Below are 24801 nucleotides of genomic sequence, written 5' to 3'. Positions count from 1 at the left end.
TGTGTCCGCTTTCCCCTCTGCTTTTGACAGCCTTCTCCTCCATTAATTTTCCTGATCCCTTTTGAAAATTGAACATAGGAGCAGTCCTGCTGGATGAGGCCCAAAGGGGCCCATGTAGTCAGGCATCCTGCCCTCACAGGGGCTAAACAGATGCCCCAATGGGAGGCATCAACAAAGCCCTGCTCCGGCTCACGAGGAGACCCTCTCCAGAGGTGCTCCCAACCCGTAATGCAACTGGAGTCACCTGTAAATAAATAAAATCCGTGCCGCAACAGAGTATATGGCAGCTTCCCTGCACACTCTTGCTCACATTTCAGCCTCTCCCAGAATCCTTTGCAGCCTGAGAATCAGAAGACACTTCGCCACCACCTCCCCGCACAAACCAATTAAGCAGGCTGCCTGCTGTGTCTCCTCCTTTCCTCTCTGTTTCACATCAACTCTTCACCTCTTAAGTGACAGAGTGTGTGTCTTCACACTACGAGCGAAGGAAGCCGCCTGTACTTGCCAGCTTGATAATTTTAATGAGGACCCAGTTGTTGGTGGACGACGTCATCAGCTTAAAAAAGAGCGGAGCAAGGGAAAGGTAGTTTTTCGGGTTGCGCCTGGCCAGCTCGCAGATGACGTTCACGGCGGCTGACTGGACACCTGGGGGAGAGGGGAGGAATAAAGGGAAGAGGGGGTCCGAGTGAGTTGTGGAGCAAAACGGCTGACGGATTTAAGACACATCTTCTCCATAAACTTAAAGCACTAGGGTATCACTTTAAAGAGACATGGCTTCCCGCAAGGAGTCATAGAATCAGAGTTGGAAGGGAGCCTGTGGATCATCTGGTCCAGATCTTTGTGTCATGGCTCCTTAGTGTGTTGGCTGCAGTGTGTAGGTATGTCATGTGAACACGTCCTGTGCTCCTCCCGGACAGGGGTTGGCTTAACCTCCAGGTTGCTAGTAAAAGTGATGCATGTCTGAAAAGTGTGTCACCAACATTTAAAGTTTGGAAAGCTCTGATCTAGTTCAACCTCCAGCAATGCAGGAACGTGCAGCTGTCCCATACAGAGATCGAACCTGCAACCTTGGCGTGATCAGCACCATGCTCTGATCAACTGAGCTATCCTGGGGAAAGTAGTTTGTTCGGGGTGCTGGCAGTACTTAGGAGAGCCCTGTGCCCCTCAATTTATGTGCCACCACAGGGTTTTTAAAAATTATTTTAACATTTGTATACCGCCCTATACCTGCAGGTCTCGGGGTGGTTACAGCACAAAAGCACAATATAAATACACAACATTACAAGATAAAAAGAAAAACAACCCAATGAAAGGCTACCTGGAGCCACTCTCTTCCCTTCCCCACCCCCAAAACACACAGTCTCTGCAATCTTCTGGATCCTGTTTCATCCAGCTTACTAACCGGGATCTGGGTCTTCCAACTTCTCCTTAAGGCGGGGGAATGCAGGGCGAAGGGACTCCGGGTATTTCAAGAACACTTTGTACATGATTAACACTGCCTTCTTCCTGATGTAAGGCTTTGTGTGAGACATCTGTTGGGGAGGGCAGGGAGAGGAAGAAGGGAGAGGAGAATAAGCGCACATTTTTTCCACAACAAGGGCATCAAGGTCTCTTCTTTTGCACCACAGCAAACCAGCAGCACTGGGAAGGGCTGTAGCTCAGCCATAGAGCTGAGCTGCATGCAGAAGGTCCCAGGTTCAAGCCCCGACAACATCTCCAGGTAGGGATGCGAATGCCCCCTGCCTAAAAACGTAGAGAGCTTTCGCCAGCCAGCGTGGGCAGTATTATAAAATCACAATACTATTAAATCAGGAGCTGGCTCCAGGCACTGGGCCCATCGGCAGACCAAGGCTGCATTACAAAGATGTCTGCAAACATGACCTGAAGGCTGGCAACATTAACCCCGCCATGTGGGAATCGCTTGCAGACGGCTCCAGTGCCTGGAGGCAGGAAGTGAAGTGGCGCATCCATGGCAGTGACCAGAGGAGGAATGACCGCTGGCTGCACACCTTCCAGCTTGTCCACATCCTTCTCAAACTGTGGTGCCCAGAATTGGACACCGTATTCCAAGTGTGGTCTGACTAAGGCAGAACAGAGGGGTTCTATTATAATAATAATAATAATAATAATAATAATAATAATAATAATAATAATATTATTTGTACCCCGCCCATCTGGCTGGGTTTCCCCAGCCACTCTGGGCGGCTTCCACAGAAACCAAAAAAACACTAAAATATCATACATTAAAAGCTTCCCTGAATAGGGCCGCCTTAAGATGTCTTCTGAATGTCAGGTAGTTGTCCATCACCTTGACATCCAATGGGAGGGCATTCCACAGGGCGGGCGCCACCACCGAAAAGGCCCTCTGCCTGGTTCCCTGTAGCTTCGCTTCTCGTAATGAGGGAACCGCCAGAAGGCCCTCGGCGCTGGACCTCAGTGTCCGGGCAGAACGATGGGGGTGGAGACGCTCCTTCAGGTATACTGGGCCGAAGCCATTTAGGGCTTTAAAGGTCAACACCAGCACTTTGAATTGTGCTCGGAAACGTACTGGGAGCCAATGTAGGTCTTTCAAGACCGGTGTTATGTGGTCTCGGCGGCCGCCCCCAGTCACCAGTCTAGCTGCCGCATTCTGGATTAGCTGTAGTTTCCGAGTCACCTTCAAAGGTAGCCCCACGTAGAGCGCATTGCAGTAGTCCAAGCGGGAGATAACTAGAGCATGCACCACTCTGGCCAGACAGTCCGCGGGCAGGTAGGGTCTCAGCCTGCGTACCAGGTGGAGTTGGTAGACAGCTGCCCTGGATACAGAATTGACCTGCGCCTCCATGGACAGCTGTGAGTCCAAAATGACTCCCAGGCTACGCACCTGGTCCTTCAGGGGCACAGTTACCCTATTCAGGACCAGGGAGTCCTCCACACCAGCCCGCCTCCTGTCCCCCAAAAACAGTACTTCTGTCTTGTCAGGATTCAACTTCAATCCATTAGCCGCCATCCATCCTCCAACCGCCTCCAGGCACTCACACAGGACCTTCACCGCCTTCACTGGTTCTGATTTGAAAGAAAGGTAGAGCTGGGTATCATCTGCATATTGATGGACACCCAGTCCAAACCCCCTGATGATCTCTCCCAGCGGCTTCATATAGATGTTAAAAAGCATGGGGGAAAGGACGGAACCCTGAGGCACCCCACAAGTGAGGGCCCAAGGGTCTGAACACTCATCCCCCACCACCACTTTCTGAACACGGCCCAGGAGGAAGGAGCGAAACCACTGTATAACAGTGCCCCCAGCTCCCAACCCCTCTAGATGGTCCAGAAGGATGTTATGGTCGATTGTATCAAAGGCCGCTGAGAGATCCAGCAGAACTAGGAAACAACTCTCACCTTTGTCCCTAGCTCGCCGGAGATCATCAACCAGTGCGACCAAGGCAGTTTCAGTCCCATGATGAGGCCTGAACCCTGATTGGAAGGGATCCAAATGGTCCGCATCCTCCAGGCGTGCCTGGAGTTGTTCAGCAACCACACGCTCAATCACCTTGCCCAAGAATGGCAGATTTGAGACTGGGCGATAGTTGGCCATACTGGCCGGGTCTAAAGATGGTTTTTTAAGAAGCGGTTTAATGACCGCCTCTTTCAGCGGATCTGGGAATGTTCCCTCACAGAGGGAAGCATTCACCACCCCGCAGAGCCCATCGCCCAGCCCTTCCCGGCTTGCTTTTATTAGCCAGGATGGGCAAGGATCAAGGAGACAGGTGGTTGGTTTCACGCGTCCAAGCAGCCTGTCCACATCCTCGGGGGTAACGGGTTGAAATTGATTCCATGCAACTTGACCAGACAGGGCTCTAGCACTCTCCCGCCCCGGCCCTGCTCCCACGGTGGTGTCTAGCTCCTTCCGAATATGAGTGATTTTATCTGCAAAAAACTTTGCAAAATCGTTGCAGGAGATCTTGGGGTCTTTACAAGGCCCCGGTGGTAAAGGTGGTTCCGTTAAATTGCGGACCACCTGAAAGAGTCTCCTGCTACTATTTTCTGCAGATGCAATAGAGGCGGCGAAGAAAGTCTTCTTCGCCGTCGCTATCGCTATCGCCACTTGGTAGGCTCGACGTTGAGCTCTAACCTGTGTCCGGTCAGATTCGGAGTGGACACTAGTCTTCTGTTGATGCAGCCTAGAAAGTGTTCGCTTTTTTTGCTGCTGCATCACACGCTTGACACATGTTTAGCTTGTGGCCGACCAACCTTTTCACAGGTACTGCTAGTAAGCAAAGAATGAGATTGCAGTTCTCTCCAGCAGTTTCCAGAAACTGCTATCCAGAAGAATCTGGGGGCAGAGCATAACCATCGTGGCTACTGGACGTTGATGATTTTCTCCGGGGATTTGTCCAATTGTTGCCATCTACAGTTGCAATCAAAATTATTCAACTCCCACTGCAAATCAGGTTTATTATCAGACTTTCAGCTGTTTGCAATGAGCAAATAAAACAAAAGCAATTGAAATAGCTCAACACGATGGTTTCCCCAAATTCAGCTGAAAATGCAACTTATACTGGCTTCTCCAGTCTCGCTATTATTCAGTCCCTGAACAGAATCCCTCACAACACTACAAATACAACAGGTGTTGTCTCAAGCACACCTGACGTGCTTGAGCTGGAACACATGAAATACCTAGGGGTTTGCTGAGTGTCAAATTTGGCTGCATGTTAGAAATATCTCTAAGTCAAGAGAATGGTCCAAAAAGCTAAGAGATGAGAGCCCTTCACAAACAAGGAGTCTGTAAATTTTGATAATAAACCAGATTTGCAATGGGGGCTGAATAATTTCGACTGAAACCGTATGCTTTCGAGATGGTTCTTACGCACTCGAGGAGCAAAGCACAGAGCTCAGTTGTGGGACAAGGACTTCTGAACAGCTTTAAAAACCCCAATGGCTTGGCAGAAAAAAGAGCGGACAATGCAACCATTGTAGACCAGGTGCTCCGCTCCCCCCCCGCCCAACTCACCAGGGTCATGATGTCGTTGGCCAAGTCTCTGGCCAGATCAGGAGTCACAAAGCAGGACAAACCAGTCAGTGCAACGCCGGTGTCATACTGGTTGGGGCTACTCAGGTCCTAGAATAGGAGGGGAGATGGAAAGGAGTGTCGGTGGGTGAGGAGGGGAGAGAGGCGTGGGAAGAGGAGGGAGAAGAGTCCTTAGTTGAGTTCAACCTAGAAAGACGAAGTCTTCATATCCCACTTTTCCTCCAAGGAGTGGAGAACACAGCTCTCCCCTAACCTTTTTATCCTCACAATAGCCCAGTGCAATAGGCTAGGCTGAGAGTGAGTGACGGGCCCAAGGTCACCCAGTGAGGTTCATGGCTGAGTGGGGAGTCAGACCCTGGTCTCTCCCAGGCTCAATGCTCTGACCCAGCGTTTCTGAAACTTGGGTCTCCAGATGTTTTGGGGCAGCTCCCATCATCCCTAGCTAGCAGGACCATGTGGGGAGACCTGTATTCTAATGCAAGTACAGTGGTACCTTGGTTTACGAACTTAATCCGTTCTAGAAGTCCATTCTTAAACTGAAACCGTTCTTAAAGCAAGGCACGCTTTCCCTAATGAGGCCTCCCGCCGCCCTTCCCACTGTTCGGATTCTGTTCTTAGACTAAGGTAAAGTTCTCAAACCAATACACTATTTCCAGTTTTGCGGAGTTCTTAAACTGGCCTGCTCTTAAACCGAGGTACCACTGTAGTAGCTAAAGACTGCTGCTGTTAGATTTTTAAAAGCTGTTGTTTAAAATTGTTTTTACATGTTAAATTTGATTTTTGTTATTTGTGGGCTGGAGGGCTGGTTAGGCGCTTTTGTTGGGGAGTGTGAGTTCTGCAAGTTTGCACATAATTAATTAGTAATTATTTTCATTATGTATTTCGTGCTTTCGTATTGTAACTTTGTGTTGTGAACTGTCCTGAGAGCTATGGGTATAGGATGGTGTAAAATGTAATCAATCAATCAAACTGAAGGGCGTGACCTACATTTCTTAAGTCATAAGGAAGAAAACAGGCCGGTGGTCTCGCAGGAGGAGACACTAGTAACAGGCAGCAGCTCTTCTGGAATGGCGACACTCACCTTTCGGATCTGGTTCGTTGTCAGCATGATGACGTCGGTCCCTTCGTGAAAGCACTGCGAGGCTGCCAGGTACCCAATCCTCTGCAGGGTTAGGAAAGAGAGAAAGAGAGTCAGTATTGAAGGCTGAAAGGGAATCATTGCCACTGTGTACAGGAATGGTCAAAAAACATTCTTAAAAATTGATGTAATCTGTCCTTCACAGACTATTTTTAATGTTATTCATAATTTTTATTTTAATGTTATCCTTAATTATCTTACTTTTTTGGGTGTAATGCAAACGTTGCTATGTTTGGTTTTAATAAATAATTGTATAATTTCAAGATCTCAAGGTGTCTTATTTACAACAACGTCTTCCTTCGCTATCTTATAGGGGGTAGGTAGAAATATACATACAGTGATCATAGAATCATAGAATCCTAGAGTTGGAAGAGACCACAAGGGCCATCGAGTCCAACCCCCTGCCAAGCAGGAAACACCATCAGAGCACTCCTGACATATGGTTGTCAAGCCTCTGCTTAAAGACCTCCAAAGTAGGAGACTCCACCACACTCCTTGGCAGCAAATTCCACTGTCAAACAGCTCTTACTGTCAGGAAGTTCTTCCTAATGTTTAGGTGGAATCTTCTTTCTTGTAGTTTGAATCCATTGCTCCGTGTCCGCTTCTCTGGAGCAGCAGAAAACAACCTTTCTCCCTCCTCTATGTGACATCCTTTTATATATTTGAACATGGCTATCATATCACCCCTGAACCTCCTCTTCTCCAGGCTAAACATGCCCAGCTCCCTTAGCCGTTCCTCATAAGGCATCGTTTCCAGGCCTTTGACCATTTTGGTTGCCCTCCTCTGGACACGTTCCAGTTTGTCAGTGTCCTTCTTGAACTGTGGTGCCCAGAACTGGACACAGTACTCCAGGTGAGGTCTGACCAGAGCAGAATACAGTGGCACTATTACTTCCCTTGATCTAGATGCTATACTCCTATTGATGCAGCCCAGAATTGCATTGGCTTTTTTAGCTGCCACGTCACACTGTTGGCTCATGTCAAGTCTGTGGTCAACCAAGACTCCTAGATCCTTTTCACATGTACTGCTCTCAAGCCAGGTGTCCCCCATCTTGTATTTGTGCCTCTCATTTTTTCCCCCCAAGTGCAATACTTTACATTTCTCCCTGTTAAAATTCATCTTGTTTGTTTTTGCCCAGTTCTCTAATTTGTCAAGGTCATTTTGAAGTGTGATCCTGTCCTCTGGGGTGTTAGCCACCACTCCCAGTTTGGTGTCATCTGCAAATTTGATCAGGATTCCCTGATTATCTTTCAATGTATGTCTAATAGTTTAACCACATCAGTTAACAAACATGGATCCATGGATCCATGTACTATGTTATTGTTTTAGTAAAATAAATGGTTTAAATTGTTATGAAGGAAATGATTATTTTTCTCCTTCCAATCAAGTACAGCAGAAAAGTTGTCCAAACAGAAACAATGATCTGCTTATTTCTGATAGTAGAACCAATCAGTCATTTCTGATGTGACTGTAAAAATGACTGAAAATTTAAGATTCCAAAAAGGAAACCTTCCTCTGGTTCTCAATATGAAGAGGATGCCAGCAAGATTAAACCTTTCTGTAAAAAAATGATTTAAATCAAGTCTTACTTACTAGTGGTTCAAATCGTGATTTAAATCAAATCCACCCTGAAGAACACTAATATTTCCACAGCTATAACCTCCCAAGGACTATGGATTATGGTAGATATGCATTCCACCCATTTTAATGTAGGAGAAATATACTACCACTCAGCCTCTACTCCAAGGCAGGTGGCCCTGAAAACTCCTTATTTTTATAGCATTGAAAGAATATTCATTCTTCTTAAAAGGAAAGAGGAATGACAGTTTCTCTCATGCAGAGAAACCTTGGGTTAAGCACTTAATTCGTTCTGGAGGTCCATTCTTAATCTGCCGCACAATTTCTGTTCTCATCCTGAAACAAAGTTCTTCACCTGAGGTACTATTTCTGGGTTAGCAGAGTCTGTAACCTGAAGCGTCTGTAACCCAAGGTACCACTGTACATCAAAGAACGCGAATTTGTCACTGCATCTTTCTCTTTCTTCGCTTAAAGGCAGTAGGTTTCCAGAGGGGCGCCGAGTATATATATTTTTTCATTTTCTGAATGAATTTGGCAGGCCAAATAGGATTGGGAACCTCCGTTTTAGAGGAAATATGTTTCCACGGCAGCTGCCAGGAACCCCCTGGTGCCTTTCCCCCCTGGCAGCCCAGGTTCCCACGCAGGCCACTTACTTTGAAGGTGTACTTTGAGGCACTCATGACTTCGATGATGTTGAAGGCTGCCCAGCTGATGTCGTAGCCCAGCATTTGCAACTGTGAGGGGAGGAGGAACAAAGGCCAGAGTGTGAGTCTTGGGACAGCAAGGGTGGGACATTATCATGATTAGCAGGAGAAAAGGCCTCTTGCCTTTGTATGTGGCACCCAAGACGCTTTTGCCCTAGGCCAAAAGTAGTTGATGGTACAGGATCACAGGATCGTAGAACTGTAGAGTTGGAAGGGACCCCAAGGGTCATCTAGTCCAACCCCCTGCAATACAGAAATCTTCCCTTGGGGGTTTCCTCTCAGCAATCCTCTGCGTCCAGCCACCTACGGACAGCCAGATGGAGAGGACTGGAGGGCCATATTCAGCCTGCGCGCACACAGGCCTGAGGTTTCTTACACCTGCCCAATTTGACACCCCTGTGCCAAGCTCAATGCCACGCCCAAGGAATAGAGATAAATCAAAAACTTGACAATTCTGTACGTAGTTTATGCAAATTCATTAATAACGTGCGGCATTTCAACAATCTCTAATACATGAAATCTTAATTACCGTATTTACTCAAGTCTAACGCGCCATCGAATCTAATGCGCACCATAATTTTCACAGCGTAATTTGGCCAAAAAAAGGTGAGCATTAGATTTGAGTAAATACGGTAATACGTACAATGACAAAATGAAAATGACAAGTGCAACAGTGAGATATCCGGATTTCGATCTGTTTCATGGTCAGCCTGAAAACACGCTTGTATATGCAAACCTCATACAGTCATACCTCAGGTTGAAGTAGCTTTGGGATGAATATTTTCGAGATGCGGTCTGCGGTGACCCGGAAGTAACGGAGAGGGTTTCGCCGCTCGCACATGCGCTCAAAATGACGTCAGTCACGTGTTACATTTACAGTGGTGCCTCGCAAGACGAAATTAATCCGTTCCGCGAGTCTCTGAGTCTCTTCGTCTAGTGGTTTTTTCGTCTTGCGAAGCAACCCTATTAGCGGCTTAGCAGATTAGCGCTATTAGCGGTTTAGCAGCTATTAAAGGCTTAGCGGCTTAGTGGCTAAAAGGCTATTAGCGGCTTAGAAAAAGGGGGGGGGAGCGAAAAAAAATCGGAACACTTGCAAGACGTTTTCGTCTTGCAAAGCAAGCCCATAGGGAAAATCGTCTTGCGAAGCAGCTCAAAAACGGCAAACCCTTTCGTCTAGCGGGTTTTCCGTCTTGCGAGGCATTCGTCTTGCGGGGCACCACTGTACTTCAGGATGTGAACGGGGCTCCGGAACAGATCCCGTTCGTATCCAGAGGTACCACTGTACAATGTCTTTTTTATTTTGGCACTGTATATACTAAGGTTTTAAGAGTTGTCAAGTTTGCAGTTTGACACCACCTCACATTCCATGGAAGTAACAGTGATACAGGAACACAATGTATGTTCCGCAGCTGGAGGCAGCAGATACCACTTGCTGGAGGGGAAAGTGCTGCTGTGTTCAGAGCCTGTTGTGAGCATCTGGTTGGCTTCTTTTGAGAACCAGAAGCGCCACTGGCCTGATCCAACTGGGAAATTCTGAACTTCTTCTGTTTACTCCCCACCTCTATTATGGGGAGACAGAATTATGGGATGCAGTCGGAAACAAAGAGGGCCACCTCGCCTCGGGAGGCTCCTCGCGGAACAGGCTCACTTGCCTGCCCCGCAGGCCACACGGCAGAAACCCGACCCACAGGTGAGGGAGACACTTACGTAGGTGAGCTTGCAGACGGCATTGGCTTTCACGGCAATGTTATCCTGCTTCAGTTCCTGCTTGATCTCATCGATGCACTGAGAGATGTACTTTGCCTGGAGGGATGGAGAGGAAGGAGTTGCGGGTTAAGGAAGTCACTGGAAATCTCTTGCTCAGGAAAGATTGTCCCCAAAGATCCAGTACCCAGCACACATTTCGTTCTTAGGCACGGAAAGTTTTGTCTGGCCCCCCCAAGCGCGCACGTCAAACAAAGGATGCTGCCTTATGCCAGACTGGTCAATCTAGCATAGTACTGTCTGCACTGACCGGCAGCAGCTATCCAGGGCTTCAAGAGGACACACCAAGCTCTACCTGGAGCTGGGGATAGGCAGGTCACACCGCTGACATGATATAAATGTTAGGCACCCCTCCCCTTTGTGGGTCACTAGCAGATCTGCATGCAAAAGGCAATTAACATTCCCTCTCCAAAGGTGTTGCACAGTTACTGATTTAGACTTCGTTAATTAAGCTTGCTAAAAGCCAGCTTCGCATGATAAAGCAAAGTGCGATTTGGGAGGGGAGGGAAGGGGAGACAGAAGAGAAGCGGAAATAATTTAGGAAGGGAGTCAAAATATCACCCTCTGTGTACATGGTTCCTGCCACGATACTGAAGCTCACACCTCAAGGGGAGGTTTTGTGGGGTCCTGATTACATCATCAATCATCATCATTTTATTACTTGTATCCCGCCCATCCGACTGTCGGAAGCCCTACTCTGGGCGGCTTCCAACATATATAAAAACGTACTAAAACATCAAACATTGAAAAAACTTCACTATACAGGGCTGCCTTCTGATGTCTTCTAAAAGTCTGATACAGTTGTACCTTGGTTGTCGAATGGAATCTGTCCCAGAAGTCCGTTTGACTTCTGAAAATGTTCGACAACCAAGGCGAGGCTTCTGATTGGCTGCAGAAGGTTCTTGCACTCAATCGAAAGCCGCGTAAGCCGCATTGGACACTTGGCTTCCAAAAAAGTTCGCAAACCGGAGCACTCACTTCTGGGTTTGCTGCGTTCAGGGGCCAAAACAGACGAGTACCAAGGCGTTCGACAACCAAGGTATGACTGTAGTTATTTATTTCCTTGACATCTGATGGGAGGGCGTTCCACAGGGCGGGTGCCATCACCAAGAAGGCCCTCTGTCTGGTTCCCTGTAACCTCACTTCTCTCAGTGAGGGAACCGCCAGAAGACCCTCAGAGGAGGACGTCAGTGTCCAGGCTGAACAATGGGGTGGAGATACTTCTTCAGGTATACAGGACCCAGGCTGTTTAGGGTTTTAAAGGTCAGCACCAACACTTTGAATTGGGCTTGGAAATGTACCGGGAGCCAATGCAGGTCTTGCAGGACCAGTGTTATATTGTCCCAGCGGCCACTCCCAGTCCCCAGTCTAGCTGTCGCACTCTGCATTAGTTGTAGTTTCTGAGTCACCTTCAAAGGCAGCCCCACACAGAGAACATTGCAGGAGTCCAAGCGGGAAACAACCAGGACATCATGTGAATGTGGGCTCCATATCCTTCTGGTGTCCTCAATTTCTTTTCCCCCTTGATTAACAAGACCCAAGTTTGACGACCTCATTTGCATGACCAATGCTACTAAAGGTGGGCGGGGCAACTGATGTAAATTCTATCTGTGTGCTTTTGTCCAGTTTCTTAACACACACACTCTTTATCCTTCATCCAGTCAATCAAGAAGCATCATCATATTTCAATGAAACATCCCAGCCCGGGGGGGAGGCGGCGGCAGCCCGTGAAATGTATGACCTGGGCACAGTTTTGAGGGCTAGTCAGAAACGCATTCTAAAGTAAACTTCTCCATCCCTGCTCTAGAAAGTACTGTGGCTTTTAATAAACATTGCCAGATAATTGGTTTCTCTTGTCTTCCCCGGTTACCAAATCTTTAACCTGGCACATTTTTGTCCCTGGGTACTTCCCACTCTGCTCCCCACAAGTGAGCAGTGGGGCCTGGGAAATTAGATACGTGCCTGATGGATTCCATGACATCTGTCTTTTCCTGCCGCGACATGGCCATCAAATATTTAGTGCAAGTTAACAATGTGTTCAGAGATCCATTGCACAGCCAACAAGCGATTGGGGGGGGGCAGGGGGGAGAGAATAATTCAGCTCTGACTTATGGGACCCTGACAGCTCAATGGAAGAGTTATCACCTTAGTTTCATCTTAACTGAGTTTTATGCTCCATTATTCAGACTTTTTAAAATATTTTGCATAAAGCAGTAGGCCAATCTGTTGCTGCTTTTGGCATCTGTTATCTGACCATGGGGCCACGGTGGCCGCCTGGGCTGATGGGAGTTGGGGGACTGCCTTGCCACATGGAGGGCAGTGAGATAACTAATTCGGACCCTCTTCTGTGCCCCTGCGTGCTCTGCTCACCAACCATCTTGCCATCCACCTTCCAGAGCTTCCCCTTCTTGCACCATGCAACTACAAAGATCATTTTTCACCTTCTGAAGCCGCATTTCTTCAGGCAAATCCAGAGTTATGATGTGGCACTACAAATCCTCCCAAGGGGGGGTCACGTGATGGGACAGACTTACGTTTTACCTTATATAAAAAGGGAAGCAAACTCTGTTGCATGGCTGCTGTTTTGAATGTAAAATCCTGAAACCAGTTGCTCCCACACGTTATGCCATGTGGAATTGGATTCCCCCCCCAAAAAACCCGAGGCTGCCTGCTGCACTTCTGTATGATTTACTGGTCTGGCCATACAGCCTCCCTGGGGCTGGGGCAGGTAACTCCTGCTCTGTCTCTCATTCAAACAAGATCTCTCCCCATGCAGAGATTACAAAGCTGTCAAGTGAGCATGCCGTTTCCTACAGAGGATCAGTGGGTGGGCATCTCTGATTGTAGGCAGTATATTATATCAGTGCCCCCCCCCCAACACTGACTGAATACAAGCCCCACAGCCAACAGTCAGGAATGGCATGAGGTCAGTCAACTCCTGCTTCAGTCCTTCTGGGTGTAAGGTGGCCAAATTGAAATGGGAAATGCAAAAAAGAGGGGGGCGGCGTTTCTGTGGATCTTAAGATCTGGGAAGCGGCTTTATTTATACCAGGTTCATCTAGCTCATAATTCTCTATTCTGACTAGCAGCAGCTCTCCAGGGACTCAGGCAGGAGACCATTTTTTACCCCGCTGACCTCAACCGAAGCTGTTAGGGGTCTGAGTCTCAAATGCGCCATATTCAGAGTATGTGTTCAGCAGGTCCAGTGCTCCTATCCCAGAATTCTGAAATGTGTTGGCTTAACATGGGGACTCTCTACCTTTCCCTTGACATTTAGCAACTCCTTGAAGGCGGCTGACCTCAGTGCTGCTTGCCTCGAGCAGCCGTTTTCAATAATGGCCTCGCCTGGCTCCCACGATGGGACAAAACCCTGTGACTGGGAGCATGTTGGGCTTGCGTTAAATCTTTGCAAGGAGAGGCTGCTAAAAGAGCTCCGTGGGTGTGGACAGGAGGCAGATCTCAAGCCGGCTAGCGGAGGAGCATAAACCACAGAATGGAGCAAGAACATTTTAGAGGCTACCAGGCCAAGCTACTGCCAGCACTTTCAACAGGAATCAGAGACAGGGAAGTCTATTCTTGCTCTTTGCACAGGGCGCGGTCGACGGCCCTCTTTAATCTTCTGTCCTAATTGCAATGAGTGGATTGTGGGTATCTGGACTGCCCCTGGATCAAGTGACTTTCCTTCTTTCAAGTTCTCAAAGCTCTTAAACGAGATCAAGGTTGTCCTCTGAACTAGCCAGATATTTAGCTGAGAATCAATCACAGTCAGTCCGTCATTTGAAAAGGAAGGCTTTAGAGCCATCTTGCTCTCAAATGGCAACTAGACATTCCATTTTGGCGACTGTAACCGTGGTTTAAGGAGCTGTTTGGTTCCCGTTGCTCGGGCCCTGCTCCTGCCAACCTAGCAGTTCAAAAGCCCACCTTCCGGTGGGAAGGTAAATGGCGTTTCCATGCGCTGCTTTGGTTCGCCAGAAGCGGCTTAGTCATGATGGTCACATGACCCGGAAGCTGTACGCTGGCTCCCTTGGCCAGTAAAGCAAGATGAGCGCCGCAACCCCAGAGTTGGCCACGACTGGACCTAACAGTCAGCGGTCTCTTTACCTTTAGGCATCTAGCTTATATACTGGGAATTTCTAATACTGACCACAACCCAAGATGGTTGGCAGTGAAGGCTAGATGCACCTAAGGCATGAAGTGCTGTGATGACCACCATGACCCCAAAGGAACACAACCCTACATAGAATCATAAGAGTGTTGGAAGGACCTCCAAGGGTCATCAAATCCAGCCCCTTGCAATGCAGGAATCACAGCTTTAAAATCCCTGACGGACAGGCATCCAACCAACCTCTGTTTAAAGCCTCCAAGGAAGGAGAGTCCACTTTTCAAGGGAGGGCATGTCACTGCCAAACAGCTCTTACTGCCAGAAAGTGCTTCCTAGCATTGAATCAGAATCTACTTTCTTGGAAGTTGAACCCACTTGTTCAGGTAAGCTAGACATACACTTCAAGGGAAGACTACACTGGGCACACAGCTTGAGCATGGGAACATGTCTTAGAATCATAGAATTGTAGAGTTGGAAGGGACCCCAAGGGTTATCCCTGCAATGGGGGAATAATGTATAGCCATTTTCATAATGGTATGTCTCTGCAGCTACAGTGGTGCCTCGCAAGACGAAATTAATCCGTTCCGCGAGTCTCTTCGTCTAGCGGTTTTTTCGTCTTGCGAAGCAACCCTATTAGCGGCTTAGTGCTATGAGCAGTTTAGCGGCTATTAAAGGCTTAGCGGATTAGCGGCTAAAAGGCTATTAGTGGCTTAGAAAAAAGGGGGGGAAGCGGAAAAAAAATCGGAACACTCGCAAGACGTTTTCGTCTTGCAAAGCAAGCCCATAGGGAAAATCGTCTTGCGAAGCAGCTCAAAAACGGAAAACCCTTTCGTCTAGCGGGTTTTCCGTCTTGCGGGGCACCACTGTATAAGAGGTTTCACATAAGGTACACTTTGTGATTGGTCAGTCCTAGAGGGGGCTTCCAGCACACCCGACACAGCTCATTTTGCAGCTTCAAACTGCCAGAGTCAAGCTTATTTTTTCCACAGGAGGCTAGCTTCTGCATCTAGAACCCACTTGTCCCCTTGGCCAGCACAGCAAAGTCCTTCCTGGCGTTTCTGCTATGAAACTGAGCCAGCGGCTGCTCTTCATTGGCAGGAATTTGTTGCTCCTCTCTCCCCCCATTTCAGGAGGCTTCCCAATGGACTAGGAGTGACGTGTCCAGAAGTTAAAAGCTCACAAGAGAGCAGGCCTTCTGCTATCTGCCACTGGGAACCAATCCTTCAGTCAACATGAACACTTTTTCTTTTTTTTAAAAAAAGGAGGGGATGACTAATTTCCTGAGCAGAAGCACTTGGGTGGCTCAGCACCGTGAGAAGTGCCATATCATCCCTGGAGTCCTTAAAAGCGCTCCCCAAACAAACACCTCACCCTCTCGCCAGCCTCCCAATATTGTTGATTTTTTAACACCAGCAGATTGCTTTCCCCACATGTAAGCAGAGGCAACGATGCGTGTCCTTTTGTAGGTGCTGCTTTTCCCGATTTCACTCTGAACCCCCCCCCCCAAATGAGCAGTGTTAGAAACACAGATATTTGTATAAGCTAGGCACCAAATGGCTCCTTAGAGTCACCAAAATTCAATGCCTAGCTGCCACTTTGGTGCCGGATGGCTCAAAAGTTGTGTATATGACTTTTTGGTTCCTGCTTCATTCCGACTGTGTAGATAAAATATAATGGATAGAATTCTGAAGGATGCATTGCTAGTGTGGGAAAACAGTCAAATTCCAAGGATCCCCAGGTGTGCAGCTCCAGATGGTGGAAACGTCAGGTGCCATCCTGGCAGCTTCAGTTGGTTGCAAGTGGCCATTAGCAGGTGCAGAATGCACCTGGCAAATTCTGAACGCTTTGGTGGACTAGTTGGACCACTTGCCGAATCCAACATCTTATATTCTTTATACAGCTTACCAAAGACCCCAAACCTGGACACAAAAGTGCAGGCCATACCAATGTTTGGCCATTCATGGCCTGAAAAAAACCACACACCCTCTTTCTATCTGCAGATGTGTAATAAAAATTCCTCCAATATTTAGCATCCAAGCACTGTAAACAAAGTTAAAATGGCACATGCTGCGCTGGAGCTCACAATCTCATTTCAGGAATGAGGAAAGGAGAACTAAATGAAAGGGGTGGAGGTTCTTGGTTACTTCCCTGAATCTCTCCCCCAGCCACACACACCAATTTGCAGTAAGTGCATGATTATTTACAAGCGAGCTGGACTGCTCAGGCTACGAACTTAATATATGCATTCAAAATTGTATGTTGATAGCAAAGGTATGCTTCTTAAAGGGCTGCAGACCAGCTCCCCACCCACCACCCAATCTAGTCAAGGGCAGCTAAAAGAAGAAAAAGCAATATATTTACAGACCGCCACCTCCTTCCTGATAAAAAACCATCTGTTATCTCTGTGCCTTCACACAATGGACACTTGTTTTAACTCTCTGACCACATCACAAACACTTCAAGGCCAGCGCCGCAAAGCTCTCCAAAGAAACACAATGAGATTTCCAGAAAGGCTCTCTTGCAGCAAGTGGCTTCCTCTTCTGAGACAGAGAGCTCCCCAAATGGGTCTAGATAGGACGAAACTGGTATGATCAAAAGGGAGGGTTGAAAGTGGGAGACTCTCTCAGTTGAGGAGCAGCCTGGAACTTTTATCAGGCATTGACAAAGGTTTCACCTGAAAGTTAGTCAGCAAATGGGATCTCAGGGTAAGGGGGAGAGAAAAGATGTTGCAATCCAAGAATCACTTTGAAAACAAAAATTTATTTCATCATGGAAGAGTCCTCGGAGACAACGCTGTTTTGCTACAATTCTGAAAACGGGTGGCACTCTTTCAGCTTCCCCGCTTGCAAATATTCTTACATAAGTCCCTTGCCCTGGTGTCTCCCCTCCCTCTTCCAGACCTTGCTGCAGCTCAATGCCCAGTCTGCCACCCCGAGTCCTTTGACAAGCTGGACCCGTGGCCTAGAGGCAGGTGAGCAGGGGGCCAGTCGCCCCACTGTGGCTCTGCCTGATGCTGCCCTTATGAGGAACAGTTGAAGGAGCCGGGGATGTTTAGCCTGGAAGAGAGGAGACTGAGAGGAGATATGATAGACATCTTCAAGAATCTTAAGGGCTCTCACATGGAAGAGGGAGCCAGCTTGTTTTCTCCTGCTCTGGAGGGTAGGACCTGAACCCATGGCTTCAAGTAACAAGAAAGGAGATTCCAACTAAACTCCCTTTCCTTGGAGGTTTTTAAACAGAAGCTAAATGGCCATTTGTCATGGATGCTTTAGCTGAGATTCCTGCATTGCAGGGGGGTTGGACTAGATGACCATTGGGGTCCCTTCCAATTCCACAGCTCTACAATTCTGTGATTCCTGCAACTTCCTTCACCCAGCCCACCCGTTTTCTTGCAGATATTCTGTGGCAGTTCCTCTTTCAGGTCTGCAGTCGAAAGGCATTTGCTTGGTCCTTACTCTCATCAGCCGACAGATACGCCAAGCTTTCTTGCAAAGTGGAAGTAAGGCGGGATCGGTCATGGGGAAAGGGCGGTGCTTCAGTGGTAGAGCACATGCTTTGATTGCAGAAGGTCCTGGGGGGTCCTCTGCCATCTTTAGTTTGGGTGGGTATGGGGAGCCTGCAGCCAACCAGGTTTGCCAAGATTCCCGGCACCCCTCTGCCACAATGGCCAAGGATCATGGAAGTTATAGTCCTACAAAACTTGGACCCAGCTTCCCCATCTAAAACCCTGAAGAGCAGCAGTCGGTATAACTGTAGATAAGTGGGACACTGGGAGATCTTCCAGATGTACATAAGCATTCATAATTGCCTCTCTATTCCAGGTTCTGGCAGAGGAATGGGGAACCTGCGTTCCTTCAGATGCTGTTGTCTGACTCCAACTCCCATCAACCCTGACCATAATGGCTGATGGGAGTTGAACAGCTCCTGGAGGGCCACCGGTCTTCCAGGCCTGCCTTAAGCCCTGGACTGAAGGGGGAACCTATATCGCTCCAGATCATTTTTGCCCAGAGCTCCCACTGTCTCTGATCACTGGCTGCAACTGACGGGTGTTGCAGTCAAGCAACATCTGGAGGGCCAGAGGTTCTCCATCACTGACATCAGGGTAAATATAAATATTGATGGTGATAAACAGAGACACGCCCCATGAAGTTCTGTCCCCCTCAAACTTGTTTACTTGGGGGACCCCACTTCTTATAGCGTACATGCAAAATTTGTTTTTCCCCCACCACCATGAACCATCTCGTTGAGAGCGATTTTGAAGCTTGGAGACACCCCCCCCCCACACACAAAGGACTAGAACCTTAACACCAACCTCAGCTAAGCCTCCTGGTGGCTGAGGATACCTCCAGCCTTTGAAATTCGCCAGGCACCAGGCACATTTTGCACCTGGCTATTGTCTACTTGCAACCAAGTTAAGATGCTGACGTCTCCACCATCTGGAAGTGCATGCCTGGGGATCCTTGGGTCCAGACTGTTTTCGCACACTAGCAACACATCCTATAGAATTCTATCTATCTGCTCAATCAGAATGAATTTCAGGAACCAAAAAGTTGCATTGAAAAATATACAACTTTCAAGCTCCAAAAATGGCAACTAGGCATTCCATTTTGGTGACTGTAACCCTGGTCGAAGGAGCCATTTGGCACCTGGGTTATATATCTAAGTTTCTAGTGGTGGGTGCCCTGCACCAGGTATTCCTATCCGCCAGTTACGTGGTCTTTGCGGAAACTGAGAGTGCCCCCTGCTGAAAGCTTGAGAAAGGAAATTCTGCTTTGCTCCTCAGCACACTTGGGTGCTGTGCAGTGAACGCCTATGCACTCCTGTGGGTCGCAAATCCTGAAGAGCTCCTGTCAGTCCGGTAGACCTATGGTCCAACTCTGTATGACCAAGCTGCCTAGGTTCAGTGTTAGAAACTGAGATATATAAGCCAGGCGCCCAATGATACGTTGAATTGATGTTGCGGTCGCTACAACAGAATGTCTTGTTTGCCAGGGAGTTGGGGCTAAATGATCCTCGGGATCGCTTCCAACCCTACAATTCTACAATCTCAGCTACATTGCTTGGCTTCTAGCTTGCTCTTACAACAATCCACTTGTCCCAGTATGCAAGGAAGAGAAACGCACAGAGTGGAAATGGAAATAGCTATGGACTAAAGCAGAGGTTTTTAAACGGTGGTTTTGCCCAGAAACCTCCGCGTTGTCATAACCGGACCCTGTGCCAGTAGCAAAAAGAGCCTGGCAAAACCAGGCTAATTTCGAACACTGCCCTAAAATTCATGTTTCAAGCAGCCTTTTTGTCTGCAACTCTTGAGGTCTGGACGCCTTTCGGGCCCCAGCTCAGTGGCAGTGCAGATGCTCTGCTTGCAGGAGGTCCTGGGTTCGATTCCTGGTGATGCTAGGTAGGGCTGGGCGAGAGAGGCCTGTCCCCCAAACCCTGCAGGGACGCCGTCACTCCACCCCAACGGAGGAGAGCTCCCAACCCAGGAATCACGAGGAGGACTAGCACCTTGAGCCTTCCTCCCAACTCCCACCGCCCCTAGTCAGCAGGGGTGGGAGTTGTAGGTTTGAGACCCAACCCTTCGTCTCCGTTCGTGTTCGGGAATCACGAGGACTAGCGCCCCGAAGGGAAGCATCGCGAGGGACTGGCGGGGAACCTGGGAACCCGGGCTTCCTCCATGAGGACTAGCGCCCGCCTCACCTCGTCCTCCTTGTGGTTGCGGATGCCGCGCACCAGGTCCTGGAGGTTCTTGTCGAACATGCGGTCGATGCTGCCTTTCACCATCTTCAGCGCCATGGCGGCGGCGGTGAGGGGCGAGCGGGGGGGGGGGAGAAGAGGCGGAGGGAGGCGAAGGCGAAGGCGGCGGGCGAAGGCGCCTCACATGCCTCCTTCCCGCCCCTGGCGCTCGCTCTCCCTGGCGGGCCCCGCCGGCGCTGCTCTGAGGGGGCTTCGCGGGGCGGCGGCGGCGGCGGGAAAGAGCCGGAGCGGCGACAAAATGGCCGGCGGTCAGCTGAGGGAGCGCTCGCGCCACGCCCCCTTTCTCCTCCGGCGCGCTTGCGTCACCACGCCGCGCCACCCAGGTTCCACGTCCTTCTCTAGCTCCGCCAGTTGAGGCGGCGGGTCCTCCTTGCCCATAGAGAGAGCGAGGGAAGGAGAGGGAGAGGACGTCACGTCCGGTTGGGCGTTTCTAAGCTCACCCCGCACAGGGGCGTTCTCCCCCGAGACGAGCCACCTCTATGGTTCGCCCGCTCGGCTTCCTCCGTGGCGCTCCCGAAGGGGATTCCGAGGCGTCGCTTGAGCCACGCCCTCTCGCCTTCTTGGCTCCGCCCAGGGGAAGGTATAGCCACGCCCTCAACCTTCCTATGTCTGGCTGTAATTGCCCTATAAAGGATAATGATTATGTAATAATAATAATAATAATATTAACAATAACAACAACAACAATATAGTTTTATTTTATAATTTTTATTTTATAAATAATAATAATAATAAGCATGTTGTAAGAGAAGCATGTTTTAATATTTGCGGTACGCCTGATTGATCAGTAATTACATGGATAGAGTATTTTTATTTTATAAAAATATCAGTGGTTCACAACGATCAACACACAAAAAAGAGAGTAAGTTCGCCTCCCATCCGACTAATTAAACAATCCATAGCCTTTTAAACTCTGGACTGGGTGTTGCTTTAGTTATTATGGTATGCATTTGTGTGTTTTCATATTGCAAAATACCCTGTGATCTTCGGATGAAGGTAGGTATAGAAATTAAATTATAAATAATTATAAATAAGCTTGTAAAAATATTAATAGGATTTTTTTAGACAGCAATATAACAATGAATATAACCTGTGAAGACTGAGCGCATGATCAACACTTTACTATAACGTACCATTGCTGATTTTATATTTATTATTTTTAATACATAATTACATTTATCTGGGGAGCAGCAAACTGTAATGCTGAAAATATTTTTTTAATATTAATCATATAACCAAATCATTTACTGCTAATGCCAAGCTGTTATAGCACTATTAATATTGGATCTATTATCATTCTTTATTTTAAAATATTTTATCTACTTTTTTATCATGTTCACTTAGCTCTACCTTTCTACTTTCTTTTGTGTTTTTATTTCATAACTGGTCGGTTTGGCTTCTTTTGAGTGACAATAACAGCTACATGGCATGGAGAGTGATTCTCTGTGCAGCATCAGAAAAAAAACCCTGGAAAAAGTAGTTAGATAAAGTCACAATTAATTGTTTTAGTAATGTGGATGTTTAATCTGAAATTAAGATAGATTTAAGGTTGTTGCCTCTGGGGGGAAAACCCAGCCAGATGGGCGAGGTATAAATAATAAAATTATTATTATTCTCATTTACATCATGAATGTTACCTTAGATTGTGGATGCATGTTGTGTATTACTTTATTAATACTGTTGCTACAAGTTTGCTATTGCCTTTGGCTGGAACAATAAATGGAAGAACTGAACTTTCTCTCTCTAAACACACACACATATTTAGATCTGGGATCCTTTTCAGGGAAAACCGTAAGTGTTTCTAATGACATGATACCTGCTACAAGTTCATAGTGCAGATTGGGTCTCTATGTCTGTTCTGCATTGAAAGCTGGGTGGGTTTTTTTGGTTTTCAGCGTATGGAATTGTTCTTCATTATCTTGAATACACACAATCACTTTTACATCTTGAATTATTTCTTCACGAGATCACTTTGAGGCCTTTCATGGGCCACCACTCATCACCGGAGTTGAATCAAAACAAATAAATACCCATTTTATATGCCCACATGCCACATTGGCAAGACTGATTGATTTGAAACGTTTGTTGTCTTGCCTTTCCAATTACAAATGAGAACGTCCAGAATGCCTTGCAACAGTAATTCAGAATAACAGGTCTGGAAAATTAACCCAATGGAGGTTTGGGGAGGAGGGGAAGAATTTGAGATGGAAAAACTTTATTCGGAGAATTAAGCTTCCTTTCCTGTTTGGCATCTCCTCCAGCAGAGGGCAGGCCAACACAACCTTTCATCCCAGGCGGTACAGCCCTTGAAATTAATGGAAATTGCAAACTTCACAGCCATTCTTTTGGATTGGTCTACTCTTGAGTAGAACTGAGCTGGTTGCAACCTTATGCCTGTCTCCAGGACTCATGGGCATGCATTCGATGAAGCCCAAAGTTGGAAGATTCATACAGATACAAGAAAGGACTTGTATATGTTTGAATGATGGAATTTCCCCCCGGGAGGCAGCGCTGGTTGGCAGCTTAAAAAGTGGATCCGATATATTCATGGGCACGAGGGAAATCAGTATGTAGTAGCTACAATGGCTCTGTCTTGGCTCTGTCTTGCCTGTACTGTTGGAGGCAGCAGGAGATGGAGTGTCTCCCCATGAGGAAATATGGCAGAATTTAGGTCCTTTTAGTTTAGAGAAAGGGACGTGGCTGGCGCTGTGGGTTAAACCACAAAGCCCAGGGCTTGCCGATCAGAAGGTCGGCGGTTCGAATCCCTGCGACGGGGTGAGTTTCTGTTGCTCAGTCCCTGCTCCTGCCAACCTAGCAGTTCGAAAGCATGTTAAAGTGCAAGTAGATAAATAGGTACTGCTCCGGCGGGAAAGTAAACGGTGTTTCTGTGTGCTGCTCTGGTTCGCCAGAAGCGGCTTAGTCATGCTGGCCACACAACCCGGAAGCTGTACGCCGGCTCCCTCGGCCAGTAAAGTGAGATGAGCGCCACAACCCCAGAGTCAGTCACAACTGGACCTAATGGTCAGGGGTCCCTTTACCCTTTAGTTTAGAGAAATGGAGAATAAGAGACATGGCAGAAGTTTAGAAAATGACAAAGGGCATTGAGAAAGTGGATAGATGGAAGTTTTTACCCACCTGTCAGAACTCTAGAACTCGTGGGCATCCAATGAAGCTGAATAATAATAATAATAATAATAATAATAATAATAATAATAATTTATTATTTGTACCCCGCCCCTCTGGCTGGGTTTCCCCAGCCACTCTGGGTGGCTTCCAAAAAAGACCAAAAATACACTAAAATGTCACACATTAAAAGCTTCCCTGAACAGGGCTGCCTTCAGATGTCTTCTGAATGTCAGGTAGTTGTTTATCTCTCTGACATCTGCTGGGAGGGCGTTCCACAGGGCGGGTGCCACCACCAAGAAGGCCCTCTGCCTGGTTCTCTGTAACTTGGCTTATCACAGGGAGGGAACCACCAGAAGGCCCTCGGCGCTGGACCTCAGTGTCCAGGCAGAACGATGGAGGTGGAGACGCTCCTTCAGGTATACTGGACAGAGGCCGTTTAGGGCTTTAAAGGTCAGCACCAACCCTCTGAATTGTGCTTAGAAACATACAGTACTGGGAGCCAAGGTCACTTTCAAAGGGAGCCCCATGTAGAGCGCATGGCAGTAGTCCAAGTGCGAATGTTAGGAGAAGATTCAGGACAGATAAAGGACAGTGCATAAACTGGAACTCCCTGTCGCAGGAAGCATACATCCACTGTTTCGTTCAGAATATTCTTTTTATTGAAAATCATACACCCACTGTTTCGTTCAGAATATTCTTTTTATTGTTTTCCTCATCTAAAAACTAGGTGCGTCTTATGGCGTGAAAAATACGGTAAATTGTGGAACTCACTCCCGCAGAAGGTAAGGACAGCCACCAACTTGCCATTAAAAGAGGACTGGACAAATTCAGGGAAAGTAAGGCTTCTCAATGGCTTCTAGCCAGAATAACTATGTTCCAGCTGCACGGTCAGAGGCAGTAATGCGTCTGAGCGCCACTGTTTCCCAGGGAACCTTCTGAGGGTCACACGTGTGCGGTTGGAGACACAGCTTTCAAATGGATAACATAGAATTGTAGGGTTGGAAGGGACTACAAGGGTCATCTACTCCAACCCCCTGCAATGCAGGAGGATCTTGCCCAACGCTTGGGCTCAAACCCACAACCTTGAGATTAAGAGTTTCATGCTCTGCCAGCTGAGCTATATGAGAGCCAACCGGTTGGAGACAGAGGTGGGCAGAGCGCTGAGTGTAAATGTCGCCCTTTGTACTGTAGGCTGCTTCCTAATTTCAGGGAAGGCTGCACCTGCTTTCCAGCCTCAGGTTCAGTTTCCAGATAGGGCTGGGAATGGCTTCTGTCCTGAAACCCTGGGGAGCCGCTGCAAGTCAGTGTAGGACGTGCTGAGCTAGATTGAGCAACGGGTCTGACAAGTAGAAGGCAGCTCTCCTGTGTAATCTGTATGCACACACACCTCTCTCCATATTTCATCCCGGAAAGCGAAGCACTTAACAGACCACAGACAGTAAAAGGTCCAGTCAATCAGGGTGTCAGGGTGGTCCAGTTAACTTTTCTGCCACAGGAAAGCCACATGTTGCCGCCCTGTTAAAACAGACCAAGGGATGTGATAGGACAGGGGTAGTCAACCTAAGGCCCGTGGGCCAGATGCGGCCCAATCGCCTTCTAAATCTGGCCCGTGGACGGTCTGGGAAT

The 24801-nt window shown here is 47.9% G+C and overlaps 1 protein-coding gene across 3 annotated transcripts in view; it reads right to left on the bottom strand.

Annotated features, from left to right (window-relative positions):
* AP3D1 (adaptor related protein complex 3 subunit delta 1) overlaps window positions 1-20141 on the bottom strand; it is a 53203-nt gene extending 33062 nt beyond the window's left edge. For all 3 annotated transcript variants that reach the window (XM_082206257.1, XM_082206258.1, XM_082206259.1), the window contains exons 1-7: window positions 19993-20141; window positions 10137-10232; window positions 8379-8459; window positions 6090-6170; window positions 4991-5098; window positions 1403-1532; window positions 506-645 (exon numbers count right to left, since the gene is read on the bottom strand). In XM_082206257.1, the coding sequence (XP_082062383.1) occupies window positions 506-645; window positions 1403-1532; window positions 4991-5098; window positions 6090-6170; window positions 8379-8459; window positions 10137-10232; window positions 19993-20088 (732 nt within the window). In that variant the 5' untranslated portion in view covers window positions 20089-20141. The remainder of the gene's footprint in view (window positions 1-505; window positions 646-1402; window positions 1533-4990; window positions 5099-6089; window positions 6171-8378; window positions 8460-10136; window positions 10233-19992) is intronic.
* Window positions 20142-24801: the final 4660 nt, after the last annotated feature.

Source organism: Podarcis vaucheri (genome assembly GCF_965113315.1).
Source record: "Podarcis vaucheri genome assembly, chromosome: 18".
NCBI lineage: Eukaryota > Metazoa > Chordata > Lepidosauria > Squamata > Lacertidae > Podarcis > Podarcis vaucheri.
This window is presented reverse-complemented; position numbering and strand designations above follow the sequence as displayed.